General features: G+C 43.3%; 2 protein-coding genes across 3 annotated transcripts in view; one reads left to right on the forward strand and one right to left on the reverse strand.

The window, feature by feature from the left end:
• Positions 1–7,287, forward strand: part of LOC119187732 (protein SLC31A2) — a 70,248-nt gene extending 62,961 nt beyond the window's left edge. Inside the window, exon 4 of the mRNA XM_037435808.2 lies at positions 6,256–7,287. Coding sequence (XP_037291705.2) covers positions 6,256–6,486 — 231 coding nt within the window. The 3' untranslated portion in view covers positions 6,487–7,287. The remainder of the gene's footprint in view (positions 1–6,255) is intronic.
• The window catches only part of eEFSec (eukaryotic translation elongation factor, selenocysteine-specific), a 52,393-nt gene continuing 35,451 nt past the window's right edge, over positions 6,882–23,823 (reverse strand). For both annotated transcript variants that reach the window (XM_075878674.1, XM_037435807.2), the window contains exons 8-9: positions 7,408–7,594; positions 6,882–7,103 (exon numbers count right to left, since the gene is read on the reverse strand). In XM_075878674.1, coding sequence (XP_075734789.1) covers positions 6,928–7,103; positions 7,408–7,594 — 363 coding nt within the window. In that variant the 3' untranslated portion in view covers positions 6,882–6,927. The remainder of the gene's footprint in view (positions 7,104–7,407; positions 7,595–23,823) is intronic.

Below are 23,823 nucleotides of genomic sequence, written 5' to 3' on the forward strand. Positions count from 1 at the left end.
CGTCGAAAAAGACCGGGATAGTGCAGCCATTGCCGCTAAAAATACACACGGAACTTTCAAACCGCTCTAAAAATGGACAACTATATCCAGTGGCAAATATATCATGCCATTCCAGAGGCGTTGATCAAGCAAACAGCAAACGCTAGATAATGTGCTGCTATCTATCTGTGAGGCATTGTGAGACTCTTTATGGCCTCCGAGATGGCGAGCGCGTGGCGTGTATTTTCGAGGCCATGCGACTCTTGCTTTAGATCCAAAACCTGTATGTACCATTCGCGCGAGCGCGCCGGTATGATCTACTGTGTGCGTGTGTGTATGTAACAAAACATGTTGATAAGTATGAACTTAGCGGTTGAAGGGCGCACTAGGGGGCCGGACTTCGCTATCGCGTTCAACTCCTAAAGGCGAAGCTTAAGGGTCCCCATTTTTTAAAGCTAATCTATAAAAATAAGAATAAACTTATTTGTGAAATTGTTGTTCATGCACGGGACCTCTGAAATTGCAATTGTGGTTCGCATATGTGATTTTGTCTCAAGTAGGCGTTCGAAACGACCTACCTTCTGCTTTTCTTTTGAATTCAGTATCGATGAACTGTATAAAATATCAGTTATTAATTAATACATCCACGTAAATTTCTATGAATCCAAAACGTATTGACGTTCCATTACAAAAAAATTTGGACGTGGCTTTTTTTTCTTTTCAAAATACAACGATTAGATATGGGGCGTGCTTTTGTGTTTCCGCAGGAAACATAACATAAAACTCTAATGGGATATCACGCCTGGAAACGCAAGCAAGCAGTCGCCACAGTAAAAAAAAAAATGAAAATGCAAAACTCAACGTATTGGCTCGGGTGTGATATGTTTTCGGAGCTGGATAACAATACTTCAGCTAGGTGTTAACTACAATTCTAAAGTGACACCAACCTAACTTATGCATGCTTTACATCAATTCACTACATTTACTGTACGATAAATATGGACCCTTTTTTTTTCGCTTTGCATGGCCTGGGAAAATTCATCGAAGTTTTTGTTGAATGCATTGGTGGTGAATGACATACGATATTCCTTCGCGCGAAGAAGGAAATAAAGACATCTGAAGAAAGTCAGTGAGCAGGCCCAGCAGTAAAAATTTACTGATTAATTTGAGAAACAATACCACAGAACACTGAGATCGCAGGTGTATGTATGCGTGCAGGGGCTGCGTCTTGTAAAACCAACCTATAACCTAGCATCTGATCGAAAAAGGATGAAAGCTGGGCACCGAGCCGCGAAGGACCAGCGACGCCCAAAGAGCTAGGTGGTGAACTGAAATGGTTCCGTACATTCATAAGTTGTCCCACGACCTGAAAAAAAAAAAAAAAGCCAGGCCTGCGCGGAAGGCGCAGCACCTGCAGTCACAGCGAAAGCCCGAAAAAGCGGCCCTTCAGAGCCTTTTTTGAACACTCATTCGGTAATCGCTGCAAGGACACTTGCTAGGTACCCACTAAGCCATTAATAATAATAATTTCTAGGTATACAGTATACTAGCATTCGCTATGCTACTTTTCGTCATTCTTCTTAGAAGTGTGGTATCCCAAACTATTTCGAAAATTTTGTGCCAATTGTTCATGCAGTGGCTGACGACGATGAGGAATTATGCCTCAAGTGGGTTGGGCCACAGTTAATAGCTGAAAAAAAAAAAACAAGCTTTTGTAATGGGCTTGAGCATTGGACGACCCACTCATTACGCTATTCACATTGTTCGACGACTACTTGTTCTTTCGCTGTTTTAAAACGCTCTATAATGCAATTTCTTTCGCGACATCAAACCTTTCAAGTCTGCGAACAAGTCCAAAGCACTGGCATGACTCAGTGGTAGAATACTGGGCTGGCATGCAGCGGACCCGTGCTCGAGCCCCACTGTGTCCATGGTACTAGGTTTTATTACTTATTTCGCGATAGTGGCTACGGACACCGGCGGCGGCGGGCAACTATGGTGCCGCGCGTGACCCGAGTTTTGATCGCATAACAGCTTTCGCTGTAAAAAAAGGTTGCCAGAAAATACAGTGTACCAGTCGTGCTCTGCGCCCCGCGAAACCTGGCCTACCTGTTCGTACGCGTATGTCAAGCAAAAGACATCGGCATGGATGCCAAAAGAAGCATAAATATGCGTAAAGATGCGCTATTGCCGTCGTGTATGCTATTTCACCTTGTGGAAAGACCTATACGTAGTGCATAAGTCAGACTCTGAGATGTAGGGACGGCCGTGTTCGGGAACACATATTGACATTGAAAAAAAAAACAGAAAAAAACGTAATGCAGGTAATGTGCATTTTACCTGACCATTGCGCTGCTTGCACATGAACGGCGACTTGATTAGAGTGATTCTTGGGAGAAGTGCTGCCGGACGCTTTTCGTATTAGGAAGGACGCGGGGTGTGTTAGCGGCACGTCTGTTTACAGGGTGCTTTTCTTAGACTATAGAGGCTCTAGGAAAATTGTTATATCAGTCCGGCACTTACCATCTTTGCGAACCAACTCTATACGTCGAAGCGGTTGCGTTGAAATAATTACTTGAAAAAAAAAACGAGTTAGTTATCGTTTGAATGGTAAACTTGAGGGCAGTTTGTATTGAAAAGTTGCAGGACGCGACGACACTTCAGACGACATGCCGTTGTTCCTGACCAGATGTTGCTGGGACGCGCTTGCAGTTCCGGTCGGTGGTCTGATGGGTGGGGTTTAACGTCCCAAAACCACCATATGATTATGAGAGACGCCGTAGTGGAGGGCTCCGGAAATTTTGACCACCCGGGGTTCTTTAACGTGCACCCAACTCTGAGTACACGGGCCTACAACATTCCAGCCTCCATCGGAAATGCAGCAGCCGCAGCCGGGATTCGATCCCGCGACCTACGGGTCAGCAGCCGAGTACCTTAGCCACTATATAGACCACAGCGGCGGGGCAAGGGTCGGCGGTTTGACGTGACACAGTGGCGGCATTTTCTGCGCGCTCAGTTTCGATATCACCTGGATCGCGGCGTTCAAGTTTGATTACTAATATCTCGAAGTGCGTGTGTCTTTTCGGATTAAATAAATATACGATAAATTGTCTCGTCCTACAACTTATCCATGTTAACAACTGACTTCGAGTGAATAAATGAGAAGTATAACTAGTTTTTGTTATCTAGTTATTTTAATGTAACTTAGGGTGCGGCACAGTATACTTCCGCCTCGACGTGAGATGCGTGCGCGAAGACGGCAAGTGTCTGACTGTCATAGCGTTCTTATTAAAAATCTGTTTACTGGTAAAAAAAAAAACATCTTGTATATACTGTGTGTATAAGCATGTGTTTCAGACAGTATACGATTTTTTTATATTCTACTTCAGTAAAGCGTCTATCGATCGTCACCGCACACAATTTTTACGTCGAAGTAGAAATTTATCACTTTGCAGCTTCTAAAGTTGCATTTAAAATACTGATAAATAACTGGCTAACTTATTGATTATTGTCAAATTGAGGGCAATTGTTTACGTACGTGATAAAGTTGTGGGCCGTCAAAACTTATGGGATATCCGTGTTTTATGAATCCGAAAAATCGCAAGTTAATTTGAGATATTCATAATCGGTTCGAGGTACCGGAATCGAAACAGGGCGCGCCGGGCGCGCAGAAACAGAGCAGCTGCTTTGTTTTATCAAAGCGGAACTTCCCGCGACTTGGAAGAGATATTTGAATGAAGGCACGTAGCATATGAAAGCCATGATTTGATCATGAGAAACGCCGTAGCGGAGGACTCTTGGAAATTTTGTCCACCTGCGGGTCTTCAAATATAATTCTAAACGCATGGGCCATCGAAATGCGGCGGCCGCCGCGGCCGGGATTCGATCTCCCGACCTGCGGAACAGCAATCATATACCATACATCCTGAAGACCCCGGCGGCGGGTCCCTGCCTTTTACGGCCCGTCCGCGCGCCGCGGGTTGCAGATTATCTATCTGTGGCTGTTAAAAAGGCTGGGCAAACCGAAACACTAGTGGCTTCGTGTGCGCCAGGGGTGGATTATTTTACCGGGAGGGGGGTACGATAATTGAGTTCCTTCACGGAAGCAGGGAGGCAAGGATCGAACTTAGCCGTTGTGTTGTGATTATGTTCCCTCTAGGGGAGGCAACAAGAGCGGGGGGGGGGGGGGGCTACAGCCTTCCAGGGGTATCTCTAGAACACTTTACCAGTGGTCACCCCTAGCGCCGCCCCCTAGTGTAAACAGTGTTATCTCAAAACATCAGGCACTTGCTGAGGCGAGAGGCAACACAATGCGTTGGCTAACTTCCGTCTGCGTTATTCATAATGCAAGTGTTATGACAGCAAGTGTTAGCGGTCACCGTACGTGTATTTTTCATAGTGTGCGCGCGTGACATCATGTTTGGTCAGCGAATGTTTAGTGCAGTGCCCCCGTTTAGAAGGCATTTCTACAAAGTAAGTAATGATATATAACTTTGCGTGCGCACGGCGCTTCCAGATTGCCAACTGCCGTAGTTTGATAGAAAGCAGCAAGCGTCGTTCTCAAGAAGCAAATTCATGCAAGCCAGATGACGTACGATTGTTGTTAAGTGGCAAAAAGACGCCTCAGATAGTACAAACAGGTTTCGACTGGTCATGTAATTGTTCAGTACCTTCCTGTCGCTATAAGAAAATGTGTCGCCTTTTTGGTGAAATTGTGCCCTTGTCCCCTGTGGGAGCTGTTTACTTGTACATTCGTTCCCGTTGGGGCACCCTGAGCGGCTTACGCCCGTATCGGGGACGCGGCGTGTGCAAAAGAATGGAGACGAGTGTGGGAGAGGGGAAAGAATGTAGGCGCTGCAGCAATAGAGACGGACATTATCTTCCCTCTTTTTCCTCCCCTCTTCCCACCCCCCCACAAGACGCAGCGCCGTGCTCCCTAACGGGCTGCAGAAATTAGGCGTCTTTTCTTTCCTCTAATCACCACCACCACCACCATTGGTAGAGGGGGAGAGAGTCCACCAAGCGTATCGGAGGTGCTGGCTGAAGAAATGTCTTGCTTTTTTTATTCGGCGTCAGCGACCATTTTGATTACCATAACGTCTTTTGCTCGCCTCTCCTCTCTCCTCAGGATAAGAATTATTAACTCTTAAAATATATAAATTGGGAAATTCGTAAAATCAAGCAGGGACTTTTTCGGTCCTTCGAGTTGTTAATATATAACTTAATGTCACCCGAACGCTACTAAGCATTTTATCTGCTACTAATGAGCACCTGAACGTGTGAAAAGGCCGCGAGGGCAGCTCGATCATGAAATCCCGTCATGTTCACGTGATAAAGGTGAGGTGAAGCTACGACAAACTGCCGATATTCAAAGGCAGGTAGAGCAGGCAGACCAAGAAAGTTGATGATGATGATGATGATAGTGAGGCTATTTCCTTGGTAGCGGGCGGGCACCCTGGTTAATGATAAATAGTATAACAATAATAAAAAAGTTTCAAACACAACCAGCGCCATCTGTCGCATAAACCAATAAATACCAAAAGAAACCACCATGTTCTTGTGGGAGTATTTTCAGGGTCAACAAACCACTGCAGGCCAGCGCAATTTGATATATAAAATCGTTTCAGACTAAAATGTGTAGTCTTGTTCAAATAAAACTCATTCGGTGACTAGCAAAAAGCCGATGCGTTGAGAGTTACAAATAAATCACTATATTCTGGAATCAAATCGCTCATTTATTTCTAGAAAAATTTAGTAAAGTTCTGTTTAGTGCTACAAAAGACTCATTAATTTTAGTTGATGAAGGCATTGAACGCTATGGGTACTTGTCGAAGAATGGAAATTTCTTTTAGATTGGGGAATTCGCTAAATCGAGTTTCGTTAAATAAGTTTTAAGCATGTCTTATAACCCTGTCAGAACTTTGCACATTTTGGATTCAACCAGACATCATCTTGAAATAACTCGTGTCAGTGTCGTGTATGCGAATGCATTTTCATACGAAAAACAGCAAGAAAGGGGACATGGAAGTTTGCGTTAAAAAAAATTCGTAAACAGGGGTTGTGGTTTGACATAACCCCTGTTTACAAATTTTTTCATTGTAATTGCATATGCAATTCATATCATTTGAACCTAGCACCCTACATATGCTAACTTCTCAGTGTCCATTGAAAAAGGGTTTCATCACTCTATTATTTGTTGGGTAAATGAAATTTGGTTCAACAATGTTATGCAAAATATGGCTAATGAGTGCTTATGTATTCTCTTTGTGTCTGCAGGTGAACCTCCTGTACGGCCATATGGATGCAGAGCGTTGGGGAAAACTCAAATTCCGTCTGCTACAGACTCTGCTTCATGCACTGCAGTTGACTCTTGGCTTCTTGGTGATGCTTATCATCATGCGCTACAATGGGTGGATTGCCATTTCTGTCCTGCTTGCCTCTGGCTTGGCTCACCATTGCCTTAGCCGCCTCGTCATGCCTGCACGGTTGCTACCAGCGTCCGACTGACAATGCCAAGGAAGAAGAGTACGCTGCTGATGGCAGAAAAAATGGACACAAAAGCTCTTTACTGAGAATCAGCTTGTGCAGAACATTTTTGTGCGCTGTTTCAACTGTTTCTAAGGCAGTGTCGTCAGTTTTACCTCAAGCTTTCCGTCTCCTCTGTGGGCATCCCCTGCATGCCACTACATGGAAAGACTTGACAGACATCTCCTTCTAAGATCTAAGTTGTGAATGTCCTGTGATGCCTGATGGGCTGCCAAATGAGTGTTCAAGGACACAGTTGTGCTTTAACAGAAGTGAGTTGTGAAGCTCCCAGTCAACCATTTGTATACTTCTGCAGCTGTGTTTCCCTGTGGAAAAAAAAAAGCGCCTATCACCAAGTGATGTATGTACACACTGACTGTCATTTAATGGCAGATTTATTTACATAAAAAGGCAGTTTAGTTGTCATTTCGGCTGGTAAAGTCCAGGTGGTAGTTTGGGCTGCACCATCTTGCTGCTGGTATCAAACAGATACTTCCTAAATTGCAGAGTGACCTCGATGGGCTTTTGGTCTGCAGGCTGTGGTGGGCGCTTACCACGCTCTCGCGGTAGTAGGGTACGCAGCTCTGTAGACGGTTCACCTGAAATTCATAGAACCCGTCATGAGGCCTCTGCTATGATAGCTGGTCTAACCACACAAATCAGTACTGCCCTGCAGCTTTTGCCTTATGGTTTTAAAGGTCATCAAAATATAAAATATGAATTTGTGTATATACATAAGATTAAAAACAAGTATTAAAAATAAATAAAACTACAAAAATATAATCGTCTTCTTTACTACTTTCTTGAGTATCTTTGTATATATATATCTCACTCCCAGTCCCCTACTCTAACATGAGCACATAGCCACATAGCATCACTTAAAAAGGCAGTCAATGCACTTACCATAAATTCGCACACGAACTTTGCCACCTTGGCCAAAGGGGCCTGCCAAAGTGCCCCAGTCTCCAGTAGCCATCTTTACCCAGAGTCCATGGAAAGCAGCTAGATCAGATCCCTTGGAAAATAATGAGCGCACCACCAACTCGTCCTCACTCAAAACACGATCCAGAAGGCCCTTTCGGCTTTTCTCCTGCAAAATGAAACGTGCAAAGCTACTACAAACATCACCACAGTCTCTTTCAAGATTTTGCAACTTAAATATGCAAAACACAAATCTCAAAAATGAAAGACAGATGTTTACATCAAGAGTTGCAGTGCCATTAAGTTCCATGCTTGTAAAATCTATCCGGCACATAGCATTGCGAACTTGCATAAATTAAGTTGTGGAACTGAACTGCATATAAGCATAATACAGAGTTGATTATGTTTAGTAAAAATCTTTTTTATTAAACTTAAACTGTTGAACATAATTATGCAGCAGCATGGCCAGGGGGTGACACATCAAACTCATGTCTTCTCCCCACCCAGAAATTTATTTTTGTCATGACATACAGAGCGAAAATTGACTATTTCAAGAAGGCATCTTCCCCCCCCTTTGGAAAAAAAATTTCTGCCGACGACCCTGTATTTGTAGCGGCCTTTCAAAAAGTGTGCCACATACAAACTCATTCGTGGCAGTAGTAAAATTATGAGCGCTTAGGCGCATTTCTGCCATCGCCGGGGGGTTCCATATGAAGCTTAAAGGCGATAACATCACCCCTTACATCGTATGTTCTATGTGCGAGTGAAAGCATACAATGGCAACCAATGATTGCGGCTCAAGCAAAGAGTAAATGTAGTGCCCCGCTTCTGTCATGCAAAAAGCCTATTGTGTTGGAAGTGTTACGGAAAGGGGACGCATCCCAACGGCAGAAACTGCGTACTTTGAATTGTTAGGAGCAGCCGTGCGCCCTATTTTGACAGGGATTAGAACCCTGCTCGTACATTTGTGTGTGCTGTGTTCTCGCTGCTCACTTTGAGTCGAGGCGATCGACAGCATGAAGGTCGCTTCGTTGCCTGCAGCAGTCGGGTTTCCTTATGCTAGCGTTTGAGATATGCTATGTCAGATGCTGAGTTCGCTGCTAGCCTTATCTTTAATAACAATCCGATGTGTTGTTATCAAATTAATTTCTTCACCCTTGCGGTGAACATTATATTATTATTACTACAGTAGACTTGCGACAATTCAAACTCTGACAATTCATACTTTCAAATACTAATTTAAACAAAATTAAATTTTTGTTGGCCTCTATACTTTCGGTGTATTTAAAGATCTCTTAATTGAAACTCCATCATTCAGTTAATTCATACTTTTCACAGTTTCATAACTAGAAAATATCTGCTGCTTTCCCACTACTAATTAAACAGTTGCATGCTTATTAATCTAAAAATGAAAAATACGCACCTCCGGCCTTCAAAGAAAAAGGCTTTGCTAGTAAACAAAGCACACGCATGGTAAACCATGATGCTTCTCAACTGGTTTAGAGAGCTTTGTGCTGAAGGCACATACCTATAGCAAAGAGGCAGTTGGCAATTCATGATTTCTTTAAAAGATATGATCAGTAAATGGCCAATAAACTAGTCGACCTTACTCCTCTGCTTTCTGTTCATTGCGTGCAGTTAGGTATTAAAAACACCTAAAATTTTTTTAATGTGATAAAATCAATGACTAATCATAATGTGTGGTGTCACCTCGCCGAGAGTCACCTATCTGAGAACTTTTAATAATTCAAACTTATTGATTACTCAAACAAAACTCGGAAGTGCCTTCAAGTTTGAATTAATGAGAGTCAACTGTATTATTATTATCAGTTAAGGTTTTACGTCCCAAAACCATGAGATGATTATCAGATACGCTGTAATAGAGGGCTCTGGAAATTCTGACTATCTGGTGTGCTTTATGTGCACTGACATCACACAGTACAGGAGCCTCAACCATTTTGGCTCCATCAAAATGCGACCGCTGCGACCTGCGTCGAACCCGCTACTTGCGAGTCAGCACCGAGCATCGAAGTAGGGTAACTGTAGCCACTGTTCTACATAGGCGAACATTATTATTATCTTTATTTTTGACAGTAAAAGCTGTTATACGATCACAACAGCATTTTCGGCACAGCCACTGTTCTACATAGGCGAACATTATTATTATCTTTATTTTTGACAGTAAAAGCTGTTATACGATCACAACAGCATTTTCGGCACAGTGGTTGTTAGCCATCGTCACCAGTGTCTGTAATTGTTATCGCGCAAAATAAGAAAAAAAAACAAAAAAACAAGCAGACCCTATAGGCAGGCTTCACCCTGGGGAAAAAGTCGCATAAAAGGGACACTAAAGAGGAAAACGAATTTTCACGTATTAGTAAAGTACAATTTTACAATCCCCAGAACAACACTCTTACTGCGACACGACGCTCAGTAAGCCAGAAAACGCGCGAAAAGAACATGGGGGTGGAGACGCTCTTTAAGATTCCCGCAACAAACACAGTGACGTCATAAATTTTGAAGGCGTCTACTGGGTCCTATGTAGCTTCATTAGATAAAATTGAAATACATGGTCACCTGTGGGTGCCATAGACCTAGCATACGAAGTTTCAGGAAATTTAATCTAGCAAATATCGAGAAAATACGAAAAATACATTTTGAAATTTTCTACGTCACGTGCGGATATTTCAGCACCAAACTTAAAAAAGAAACTTCAACCTTGATTTTCTCCGCTTTTAATACACTTATGGCAGTGCAACTTACGGCATTCCAGTTCTGAGAGAGTAGTTTATCAAACTAAACCAAGTCACTGTTTCTTTTTAGTGTCCCTTTAACATATGTAATAGAGCGTTTTAGAAGTCAAATAACAACGAGTCGTCATACCATGCGCATCGCATAACGAGTGGGTCGTTGAATACTTCCAACCTAGTATTACAGAAGGCTCGGCCCTAATACTTCATTGTCATCAACCACAGCATCAACAATGTGCACATAATGCCTTACAAATGTGCGGCGGGTATCACGCTTCTCCGAATGAAAAATAATGACATAGTGAATGCTTGCCTACTACAAAAAAAGTAAAAAATCAAATAATAATAACAAGAAATACCCAGCCCTGCTTCGCGGACAGAGGTGAAACAGCGAAGCTGGTGGAGTTCCTTTCATTAGGCTATCGCATTTCTATGTTTGGGCGCCTTTCAGATAGGTTCTATCACTGCTCTTTATCAAACACTCTTTGTTAAGCTTTGAGGTGGCTGTATACACCACCTTAGATAATGACAGTGAATCATCTGACAGTGGCATGACTATGGTAACGCGCACGCCATTTGTTGGACAGTTGCCTTCTTCCTTCTTATTGGAAGTTGTGTGTCGTGAGATTTACCCAAATTCTGTGGCACATATGCATTTATGTTGATGATACTTTTCTGATAGGCTGCACAGATTTCCTTGTCACATGCCCGTTTGTTGGGCTAACTGTTGCCCTCATTTTTTGTGGACCAGAGTGAGCAGTGAGATTTGCCCAGTTTTAGTGGCACATGCCCGTTCACGATGCCCACCAGCGTTACCACAAATCCTGGACATGAAATCCTCAACTGAGAACTGATTTGTTGTTAAAATATATGGTGATTTATGGTATAGTGGGTGCCATGCGAGGGTATTTATAGTAGTTGCCCAAGAGTGTAAACCGTAAGCTCTAAACAGGGTACTCTAGTAGCTTTCGCTGTGTCTGTACCAAGGAGGTTAAAGCAAACCTCAGTGGTCTGTGCTGTGCATTTCGTGTTTTTTTGGGGGGCCGGGCTGCCATAGCTGTGATCGTATGCTGTCGTCGCCGCTTGGCACAACACAAAACCATGTGTAAAAATTTAAAAAAGAGGAAGCAAGTTACACAAAGAAAGGGGAAGAAAGAAGAGTGAAAATAGGAAGAAAAATAGAAATGAGCAGTCCTTTGAGTTCTTCAAAAAGCTTTTAAACTGTTCCTAAAAACCAATAGCATAGCTTCTTGTAACACTATTCATGCAAACAAAATATTAATTTTAAAACCAAGAAGCCAGGCCTAAGCAATCGCACGCTGGGCGATCTGCATGCCCATGGCCGCTTTGTTTCTACATTAGCCACTAATGTTGACTACTGCTACTAAAGGACACCCCGGATGACAAAGGCACAATTCTTCAGTGATGCTGAGCAGTTTGCTGTTGTCTAATTAGCTTAGAAAGTCATGCCCATGCACGTGGATGCACATAGTAAAATAGTAAAGAGGTTAAAGGGCTCTGAACCACACATCGTGTTTGATGAAAAAACACGTGAGCAGAAAGCTGATGTTGCTGTGAACACCTCAGCCGAATCTTGCAGTTTTCGTGCAGCAATAGAAAGGGTTAGAAGCTGAGCTCAAAGCTGTGGACCGCACGAAGTGGACCGCACTCACTCTTTAGAACTGCCGGCTGCTGCTGTATGGCATCATATAGCAAACTGTTAAAGCCAATAGCTGCATTTGGACTTGGTGCGCTTCTTGCCAAAGGAATGCTGGCTATAATTGAACAACAGCAGTACTACTGCGCACTGGAATCACACGAAGTGGGAGCAATTGCATTTGATGACGTGCGCTGACGTAAGTTTTCTCCCCTTCGTTAAAGTAAGAGAGCGAGCGTTCGAAGCGAGCGACAAATCTAACTTCGATAGTTCTTGACAAATTCAGAAAAATTCAGCGATCACTTCTTCAGCCAATAAACTAGGCCATTCGATGATTACCGTACTTGGCAGACTGATTCAGGACCCTTTTAAGCTCGGCTTAGTTCCAAAATGGGTGCCACAAGTGGAGAACAGTAGAGAAGTGGAAAGTATCGAAATAAGAACGTTTACAGCAATAAGATTAAATCAGCTGCTGCAGGACAAATTAAAATGTTGATGAAGAAGCCTTCGTTTGCAGTGATCATAAATAGGACAGCTGTTTGAATTCAAGTCTGAAAAGTTATTTGTAACCAGTGCCTTCCGTAAATACATTATTGCAAGAACTTCCTAAAAAGACAGTGCAATCGATTACTAGCGCGATGCCCACACTTCCGATCTATTCTCAATGTCATCCTTTTCAAAGTTGCACAACAGTGCACCGCCTACTGCGTTGCTTCAGCCCCACTGGGTGGGGGCAACTGACAATGAACAGCCAACAGTTAGTTTCTCTCAGTTCGTCATTATCAAATTTTGAAACTTACTTTTTTATTCTCTCAGCTACAGCCCATAGTTCGTTCCTTTAGTGCTTTAAACTTATATAAATGATAATATTACAGAGGAGCATTATATTAAACATCCCACCTGAGATCTTCAGAGCTTTCTTTTATCTACATGAAATGTTTAATAACCTAGCCTGAAGGGTGGTTCAGGGATATCGTGCACAACAGAAGGCTTTATAATCCTAATTCACATTTATAGTTCAACCAATATTGACAGGTACTCTAAAATTCTGATGGAAATGTGCACTTCATCAACTTGTATAAATCTTTAGCAGAAAGAACATTGATGAATGCTCTTATATTTAATTCAAGTAACTGAATATAGCAAATATATTTTCATGCCTAGTGATGCAAAAGCAACTTGCCTAACTGCGTGAGGTAAAGTGTAAATTTAAGGGCTCATTTTCTTTGTTAGACACAAATTAATGAGAACTAACAGACAATAATGTCAGAGAAAGTAAAGGGGATATTATTAGAAGTAATTGTACTGTAAGTGCAAAGAAAGTGGACGAAAAGATAACTTGCCACCAGCAGGATCCGAACCTGCAACCTTCAAATGCTCTACCACTGAGCTATGGTGGCGGCCATCCACCACTCCACTTTATAGGGTATATATGTGCAGTTAAACATGAGAGCGACAGTCAGCCCCATCTGTTGCCATTATGGCCAGTGTGGACCACTCGCCGTATGCGTCGATCGCATGCAGTTGATAACCAGAAAAACCACAACTGAAGAGCTCTGCGTATCCAAGCTCTAGTGCCAGAAAACAAGTGCTGATCCCAGCATTATCTGACTAAAATGTCTCCTGCATTTTCTTAAAGTAACATATAAGGCGCCTGCGCTGTCTTGCTATAGTCGACAATGCATGACTGCTGCTCACATTAGTGGCTAAACAGCACAAGCAATGCGCTGGAGTACCTTAAAAGGGACATATCACGTGAATGCTTGTCACTCGAATGCGTGCTTTATATGGCTAACTGAAAAATAGTGCAACAAGATATGAAGATGGCTTCATTGGGTGCGTAAGACTTAGAGGCCCGACTTCTTGTCCATCCACTGTCTCATGTCGCATGGTCACGCAATGGTCAACACAGGCCTAAAGCAAGGCTCAGAATGCTCAAAACTGATGTAGAACAGACTAACAAGCTTTAAAATAATACAAACAGAAATAACTAAGAATTGATCCATTCGCGAAAAACGCTTTTGAAGCATCCCTCTGATGCACGCACCACGCTAGAGAGGCCGGCGTACGATTGCCAAGGAAGTTGCTGGGTTGCCCATGTTACGCACTTTCTCAGGTTTCTCGGTAGTTGAGCTGCATTCAGCATAAAATTCAGAACTACATCAAGACCAGGCCCGTAGCCATGTGAAAGGGGGGGTAACTCAGAGGCCTGCAACCCCCCCCCCCCCCCCCCCCAAATAATACCTGGCTACAGGCCTTACCAAGACTAACACAAGAACGACACTAACACGGGATTTAGAACCACAGCAGGGCCTACACAATAACTACATTAAGCGCTAGATATAAATTTTTCCTTAGTGACCGCATAGTGCATACTGGTAAACTTATGTTGTCATCACTTAGTTATTTGATGAAAATTAGCTGCATAAGTCATTATTGCATGATTGGAGAATCTCGGGCAGAGCTGCTAAAGCCATCTGTGAGCAAAAACTATCATCATCATGAACAAGCACGTGCTGTCTTCGTTCTCCTCTTCACCTCCTGTAGGGCTCACAGAATAAAGCAGCACACGATTGTGATAACTGTTGGGTGAGAGAATGAGTATAGAGGGATAGAAATAAAAATCCTTCACGCGAAAAAAATTCTTGACATGACAGGATTCGAACCCGCGCACACACGATCTGAAGGCGAGCATCACAACCACTCGGCTACTGCCAGCACATAGATATCTTTGAATAGAACAGCACAGCAAGGAGATGGGAAAGAGAAATGAGGGTGGAGGAGGGGGAAGTTCAGCATGTCATGGAGAGATGAAAAACACGGAAGCGAGAATATATATATATATATATATATATATATATATATACTGAGGGAGAGAGAAATAAACAGAGAGAGAGGACAAATAGAGAAAATGAAAGAGAAACAATAATTGCCGCGCCCAGCTCGGCTATTCCTTCAAGCTTGGCACCACTCTGCATCACATTTGTAGCGCGAATGAGAAGCGCATACTTGAGCATGTGCCTGAAAAAAGGGTTGGAAAGAACTAGCACTACGGTTCCTACTCACACTGCCAGATGGCTAGCTAGATGGCTAGCTTGATTGGCCCAGAAAAAGTGAAGCGCGGATGGTGTCTTTGCTGCTACAATTAAAAAAAACACCATCGACATGACGTATTTGAGAGCAATGTGTTTCTGGAACAACGGAGTTATATGGCTCCAAGTAGGGCTTAAAGTCAGGGTAAGGCCCAGGGGTGCCCCCTCACCTTCCTTGGGCGGGTCAACTGTAGAAAATCGGCGCCGATTTGAGAAGCGCTGAAGTTGATTTTTTACTTAGTACTTAGCACTAAGTAAAGTACTTACTTACTTAGTTACTTAGTACAGTAGTACTTAGTGTGGGGTACTTGACAATGTCTCTAATAATGACATAATCACGATTATTTGGTTAATAGGATGCTAGGAAACAAAAAAAAAACAGAACCAGGTTTTCTCATACGCTATGGGTCACCATCCTGCTCGACTAGGCGTCTTGGCACAGCATACTGTTTTGCGAGACATATGAGTGTGAAGCTACCTGCTTGTGCATGATTCTTTTCAATACTTCAGTTGTACAGTACATGTCTGGTGTAACGCATGTACTTTGCACTCGAAATTATATATATATATATATATATATATATATATATATATATATATATATATATATATATATATATATATATATATATACATACATCACGGCTCTATTATAACCCTCCTATGATTGAAGACCCCGGCTTCAAGCTCCCTTTGTGAGCCATACAACTCCTTTGTTCTGCGATCTTTCTGTTTTTGAAAGATTCCAATACTGACGGTTCTCTCCTTAACCCCTTTATTGTCTTTCATCAGCATTACCATAGCTCTGGCGTGTGACATTAAAAAAAAAAGTTTCTCGCGCTCGCACCTCGACGCAGCGAGGCGATACCGGCACGCATCTTGGCTTGAGAGATGAGGCGTGGGAGACGGGTGCCATTTGAAACCAGCCAAGCTACTTTTCTTTCTAGTTTTTTTTCTTTTTCCAAAGTGCGGCCTTGAGCGCACCAGGCACTCGCTCAGTCATTACCGTCACTACGAATCTATCGTACCTCGCTAGATTGTCGAGCACATAGCACGATATAAGCGAGAGATGTCACCGATTGCATGGAGCAGGCAGAACGTGTCGGGACAGTACACTCGGAAATGCTATTGCAAAGACGGAGGTGTAAATCCATGCACTGCGAAATCAAAATGATCCTGACAAGTGCTCGTCTTGTCTCTTTCATCTGTGTAATCCTACTTTGCGTCACTCATTTTATAGCTGCTTGTGGACAAACTAAGGATGTACCAAGACGATCCCAAATGACTGAAACGCTAAAATATTTTCTATGACTAATCCAGGAATACCATGTTTTTAGATAAGACTGCCACTGGCGCAACTAGATAAGATTTCACCCATGGCAACTATGTTTCCACGTCCCTCATGATGGTAATAATAATTATATTATTATTATTAATGTGCAAAAAAATGTGGCTGATATGGACAAGCAAGTGAGCGACGTCCTGATAGATTGTTCACTACAATGGACTAAAGTCATCTTGCACGTCCACACATGTATGACACACCAAAAGTCCATGAGGTTAGAAAAAACGTGACAGAAGAAATGCACCTTCCGGTCACTTCTATGATTTGGCCGGTCACTTGCCCTGTCGCTTTACACAAAATATGTGAAGTTTATAATTTCATCCACACAAAAGAGAATGATGATGTAGGCATATAAACATTTTTTATCGTTTTTGGCTAAATCACCATGAAAAGTATTGTTCGAAATTATTGCATGCATCAAATCTGCATACTGTGCCTACATTTTTTTTATCAATGCTAATGGTGCGTTGAAAAATTCGTTTCAGCAAACCCTGTTGTCACATATATTATTACCTTCTGCGACGCCAGTGCTAACTTTGATCGTGAACAATGTTGTCAAAAAAAAAAAAAACATGTTATTTATATTTGACATATAACATGGCACAAACGAACTACAAAATGAGCTGTCATTCTCCAGTCACACATTTCCGCCATCAGCTGCACTCTAGACCAGGGGTCTCAAACACGAGGCCCATGGACCTCTCCCCAGTGAAGCAGCCACGGCCACCATGTAACTGTCTTTCTCGCATCGCATGTTTCTTTTTTCTCTAATAAGTGCAGTCATGAGCAGCACAAGGCAGGACTTGTCTAGAGCATTATTTTCTTGAGGGAACCCCTGCGTTCAACATGTGTTGATGCATAACCATGAAACAAAACTCCACATCTAAGAATCTTTGTCCAGCCTTCAGTCATTTTGGAAGTAGATTTATATTATTAGAATCCTGGTGCCAAACCACCTTCAGAATTGACCCATATGAGATAGGGGAAAGATATTTTAAATGGCAATATTAGCTGTCTGAATTATTAGCCTTTTTTATATGTTTTGTGCCCAATCCGGATTTTGTATCGAGCAGATGACGTTAGTACCATCTTATGTAACCACCACAGCCAGTCCTTGTGAGACATCAAACACAAAATCTTGAGCTCTTTAGACAGAAAATTCAATGTGATTGTAGCTAATTACTGGCTCAATGAAGCCGACAGTGAAGTCAATGTGCCTGACCACCTTCTCCCCGAGCCCCACCGCGGCGGTCTTGTGGCTAAGGTAATCCACTGCTGACCCGCAGGTCGCCAGATCGTATCGCGGCTTTGGCGGCTACATTTTTGATGGAGGCGAAAATGCTGTAGGCCCATGTGCTCAGATTTGGGTACACGTCAAGGAACCCAAGCTGGTAAAAGTTTCCGGAGCTCTCCACTACAGTGTCTCTCATAATCATATGATGGCTCTGGGTTGTTAAACCGCACATATCAATCAAATCACTTTCTCCCCTGAGATAGTGGGATAAAACATGAGCGTTTAGGGTGCACGATATGCGCTGTCAGTTAGGGACCATAAAGATACGCTAATGAGAAATATAATATTAAGGTGGAATGAGCACGGGCATTAAAGAATGCGTGCCATTTTGGCTGGGTGTGAAAACAAAAATTGTGAGAGAAGATAAAGCGAAGACCGAATACCCATAGGCGTGTGCACGGGGGAGAGGGCAGGGGGGACAAAAAGCCAGCCCCATACATTGACATAATGGAGGAAGAGTAGAGCGCGAAGTCAACCTCGTACATTTACATAACAGGAAGAGGAGAACTGCGACCAACCTTTCCCCCCTTCCCCCTGAAGGGGAAACCTGCGCACGCTTATGCGGAGATCTCTTACTCAATTTTTCTCGCCCCAGATTCAATGCTGAAGCGTGTCGTCATGAATCTGATTGCTTCCAGCGAACTAGAAAGTGCATGCGGCTTTCATGACTGACGCGATTACTGTGGTTGCAGGCTCTGAACCTCGCAGAAACGTTCTAAATAAGGAAACAGGATTGCATTTCAGTGAGTCTGCAATGATCCCCTGTGCTTTCATCATGGGAGGAGCCCTTTCTGCATACAAAGCCTGGCTCAAATCGACGGAAAGCATAGCATCGTTTTCGTCGACGACATGCGAAACACCCGATTGCCAAATACTCTTTATGTACATGCGTATTTATTTTTCGTTTTTATTGATGGTATTCTCATTCTGGAGAACACAAGCAGAGGTGCTGTGTCATGAAGAGAGTCGCGGCAGAGCAGGGCCATGCAGAGACACTCAATCCACCTCTGGAATGCTGCATGCATCCGAAGAGCATACCAGTAAGAATAAATGTGCCATGAAATCAAAACCATCGAAGCCCCATAGTTCTCTGTGGGACAGCGCCAGAACACGTCTGAAATCCAACGAAGAATCGCTGCGAGGTTTGCTCGTATATACATCATCATCATCATCATCATCAGCCTGACTACGTCCACTGCAGGACAAAGGCCTCTCCCATGTTCCGCCAGTTAACCCGGTCCTGTGCTTGCTGCTGCCAATTTATACCCGCAAACTTCTTAATCTCATCTGCCCACCTAACCTTCTGTCTCCCCCTAACCCGCTTCCCTTCTCTAGGAATCCAGTCAGTTACCCTTAATGACCAGCGGTTATCCTGTCTACGCGCTACATGCCCTGCCCATGTCCATTTCTTCATCTTGATTTCAGCTATGATATCCTTAACCCCCGTTTGTTCCCTAATCCACTCTGCTCTCTTCTTGTCTCTTAAGGTTACACCTACCATTTTTCTTTCCATTGCTCGCTGCGTCATCCTCAATTTAAGCTGAACCCTCTTTGTAAGTCTCCAGGTTTCTGCTCCGTAGCTAAGTACCGGCAAGATACAACTGTTATATACCTTCCTCTTGAGGGATAGTGGCAATCTACCTGTCATAATTTGAGAGTGCTTGCCGAATGTGCTCCACCCCATTCTTATTCTTCTAGTTACTTCAATCTCGTGGTTCGGCTCTGCGGTTATTACCTGCCCTAAGTAGACATATTCTTTTACAACTTCAAGTGCACTATTACCTATCTCGAAGCGCTGCTCCTTGCCGAGGTTGTTGTACATTACTTTCGTTTTCTGCAGATTAATTTTAAGACCCACCTTTCTGCTCTCCTTGTCTAACTCCGTAATCATGAGTTGCAATTCGTCCCTCGAGTTACTCAGCAATGCAATGTCATCGGCGAAGCGCAGGTTACTAAGGTATTCTCCATTGACTCTTATCCCTAACTGCTCCCATTCTAGGCTTCTGAAAACCTCGTGTAAGCACGCGGTAAATAGCATTGGGGAAATTGTGTCCCCCTGCCTTACACCCTTCTTGATTGGTATTCTGTTGCTTTCTTTATGAAGCACTATGGTAGCAGTTGATCCCCTGTAGATTTCTTCCAGAATGTTTATATATACTTCATCTACGCCCTGATTCCGCAGTGTTTGCATGACGGCTGATATTTCTACTGAATCAAACGCCTTCTCGTAATCTATCTATGATGCGTATATACAACGCATCAACATATCACTAGGGTCAGACTACCCATGGATGCTGTCATTGCTAATGCGCTAACCGCCAGAAGCAAGAACACAAAACAAAACGAATGAGGAAGATATCAAAATGAACAGCTGTCAACAAATCATGGTTAGTCTGCATTTCTGATATTTACTAGATACGTAAAGGGGCGTTAGTATTATCGGCTTCAAATGAAACATGAACAACGGTAAGGTTTAGCGATGGTCTAGTCGTCTAGAGCGGGCCATCCAGTTATCACCATGAATATGTGCAGGGCTGCCAAACAGTGGCTACAGCTCATTAGCAAATGCATCGCGAGGCCCACTGTAGCTGGATCAGGGGGGGTACAATGTTATATAATTAACCACTCTAAAATCAGAATCATACAATTATAAAAAAAAGTGAACTGTACACCTGGCTTGCCAGACCGTTGTAATAATGTCTGCCATCAGCATAGCTAGTACACGACTTCGGTTCTCTCCCATTCGTCTTATCTCCCCCCCCCCCCTCTATACATTTCAACTCGCTCATCAGGAAGAAAAAGAGAAAGCATTCAAATCATGTGACGAATGCCTGTAACTCCACCAGTTCTTAATGAATTCGAAAAAAATGTTTTTGCCGATCGCTTTGTGAGCCAATAAACTCCAAATACTTGGGTCACACTATGATTACTTGGCAGATTGATTCAGGACGCTTTTAGGAATGTCTTAGGTCTGGAATGGGTGCCAAAAATAGTTCTACAATGGGTGCCACAAGTAGAAAACAGTACCGAGATCAGAAAGTAGGGAGTAATGAAATCAAGAAATTTATAGTAATAAGAATAAATCAGCTGGTGCAGGACAAGTTACTGGAAGTCAATGGAGAAGCCTTCGTTTGCAGTGATCATAAATGGCCTAACGATGGCAGTGTATGCTTATTGCCCCAATAAATATGTTACAAGAACTTTCTGAAAGGACAGAACTTAGTGCAAGAGCTTTCTGAAAATAATTTGAAGAATAAGAAAAGAGATGAACCAACACATCTGTAATAATCATTGTCAGATTACACCACAAATGCTGCTGTTGTCTCACTTTCGCCCATCTTGAATCTTTTTGAAGGTGGAGCAATGCACCACATCAAAAAATTTAACAGACTTCTACGTACCACAGAGCTGGCATTTCGAGACAACATAGGCTTTGAAACGGTTGTAGTACAATAAAACACCATACTGCACATGAAAGAGTGATGCTATTTAAAGCAGCAAAATTGCAAAACATGTCCCAGTTAAGATTAAGATCAGTTGAATGTTGAATTCCGGTAAATACTGTACTAAGCCTGAATATTATCAATTGCTTTGGGATTTATTTTCATGCTAACCAAACTTGATGCTTCCTAAGCTTGAGCTGTATGAACCCAAGTATCCACAGATATTTGCTGGCTGTCAATTATGAATACAAATGTCTGGCCGTTTGGATGTCTAACATGAATAGCCACTTGACGTACTGTGAAAATCCATGTCCCGTGTGGCTGTTTTGTGGATGTCCAAACTGCATGTCCGACTGGGCATTCATTTTTGAATGTCGACTGGCTGTCCGAAGGAGGACGTGCCAAGGATATGTGCATTTGCACATCATTTATTGTAAAATTATAATGTAGTAAAAACATATCATCATCAGCCTGACTACGCCCACTGTAGGGCAAAGGACTCTCCCATGATCCGCCACTCAACCTGGTCTTGTGCTTTCTGCTGACACTTCATAGCTGCGAACTTTTTAATCTCATCGGCCTGCCTAACTTTCTGTCTCCCCTTCGTGCGTTTTGAAAATCTTGTAACGGTGAGATGCCTTTATATACAGGAGACGATGAATGCGAGAGTCCAGAGATCTGGCAGATCACCGCTCGTGCCAACTTCATTCTCCTCTTCTACCATGCGTCCCCTCAGTATCGTAGTAATTCCCACTTTGCAGACGATGCCCACCGGGCGAGTTAGGCTACATTGCGGTGATGAAAGCATTTTAAACGGGCAACTGTGATGAGTTCGATAAATAAAGCCAGTCGGGCTAGCTGTGAAACGTTATTCTCTGGAGAGAAGAGGAGGTGAGCGTTTCATTTCCCTGAAAAAGCATGCATGCATGCATATATATATATATATATATATATATATATATATATATATATATATATATATATCACAAAAACAAAAAAAAAACAAAGAGGAATGCTAAGATCAGCAAAAAGTAAACTAAGAAACACCAGCAGTTCTCGTTAACAAGGAAAAACCTCTACGAGTCTAAACAGTCTCTCGAGTTTTTAGGTTAAAGTCCAGATGCGTAAGGAGATAGATACAGCTCACCAGCGGTTCACGTTCTTCAACAGTCCAGCGGTGAAGCTGCCATGGTGGGAGTGCACAAGCTCAAGACTGTAGCCCGACAGCTCACTCCTGCTCCCGGTAGAAGACGTCATCTGCGTCGCTGTCTTCGGCTCGAACACCAGAACCAGGCCATGCCAGGAACTAGTCAATAGCCTAGGTGGTCGTTAAATGGTTACCAGGACCCCGTGATTATCGTTGCTGGCTAGGTGGATGCCTTGACGCCTCGATACCTGCACCCGACGAGCTCGCGTTTTGCACCCGATGAGCTCGCCGCACACTAGCCCCATTCTTCCAAGCACCACCACGATTCTTCCTCTTCCTCCTTTTTTGATGCCGTGGCTCTGGATTCTTTTCTGCGATTTTCTTGAGGCTTTTCTTCTTTTTCAATTGCCATTGTTCGCCGCACTGGCACAAGTAACGCACTTTCAGCAGTCAATCTAGCTGCGCCAAAGTCGAAAATCACTTGACTCACGCATTTCACTCACAACAGCAACATAGACGACGTTGGTCTCGCTTGAGCGGCGGCCAGTTGATAACAGTTGAGATATCACGTACGTGACATCACTGAGATGTTCCAGGACAACAAACGGACCAGTGTAGTTGGCCAGACACTTTTGGCAGAGGCCGCAGTTGCGAAGCGGTGTCCAAAGCCGCACCAAATCCCATTTCTCAGACAATACATGCCAGTGACTTCAGTTGAAACGGTTCTTAGAGCGTTTCTGGGAAAGTTCGAAGGCAGGCGATGCGCCGGCCCTCTTTTGCGCGGCAAATGGTTTCGGCGAGAATAGCTTGATTGGTCTCAGAAAAAGGAAGAGTAGTGTCGAGAGCTGTGCGGGGTTAATGTACATAGAGCAGGTAAAATAGGCTGTATCTTGTTGTTTCATGCTGTGCAGTGTTGTAGGCGAAAGTTATAAATGGCAAGATGGTGTCCCATGTTTTGTGTCTGGAATCAACATACATGGAAATCATATTGATGAGAGTCCTATTAGTTCATTCCGTCAAACCATTACCCTGGGGTTGATACGGGGTAGTGTGACGAAAATGGCACGAAGCAAGACGAAAGAGGTCTTCAACTACATCAACAACCAATTGCCACCCGCGATCACTGATGATGACACGGGGGGATCCATGGCGTAATATAATGTGCGACAGCATATAACTGTGAAACTTGAGTGGGCGTTGCCGCAGGAATCGCCACAGTTTCAGCGTAGCATGTGAGGTGGTTAACGCCCACAATAATCTATCGGTTGCCGTTAGTTGATCACGAAAAAGGGCCAAGCAGGTCAAATAGTGTCAACGACCTCAAATGGTGAACCTGGGGGTGCTATGGAATGAAGTAGTCCGGCTGGCTATGTTGTAGGCCGCTTGTAGCGATGACATTCTTCACAGCTCGCAACGTATGCAGTAACACTTTTACGCATCTTCGGGCAGAAGAAGCGTTCTTGTGTGCGATGAAATGTCCTAGAAAAAACCATATGGCCAGATGTTGGGTTGTCGTGCATTGCTCGAAGTACGTGTTGTCGCGAACTTGTAGGCACAGCTAGAAGTAGATGGGGGCCTACGCCAGAATGATTCTTCTTGCAAAGAACACCATCTTTTACGACGAAATCGCATTGACCATTCATTCCGGAAGATAAATAAGGAAGTGAGAC

The sequence above is a fragment of the Rhipicephalus microplus genome, chromosome X (assembly GCF_043290135.1).
Source record: "Rhipicephalus microplus isolate Deutch F79 chromosome X, USDA_Rmic, whole genome shotgun sequence".
NCBI lineage: Eukaryota > Metazoa > Arthropoda > Arachnida > Ixodida > Ixodidae > Rhipicephalus > Rhipicephalus microplus.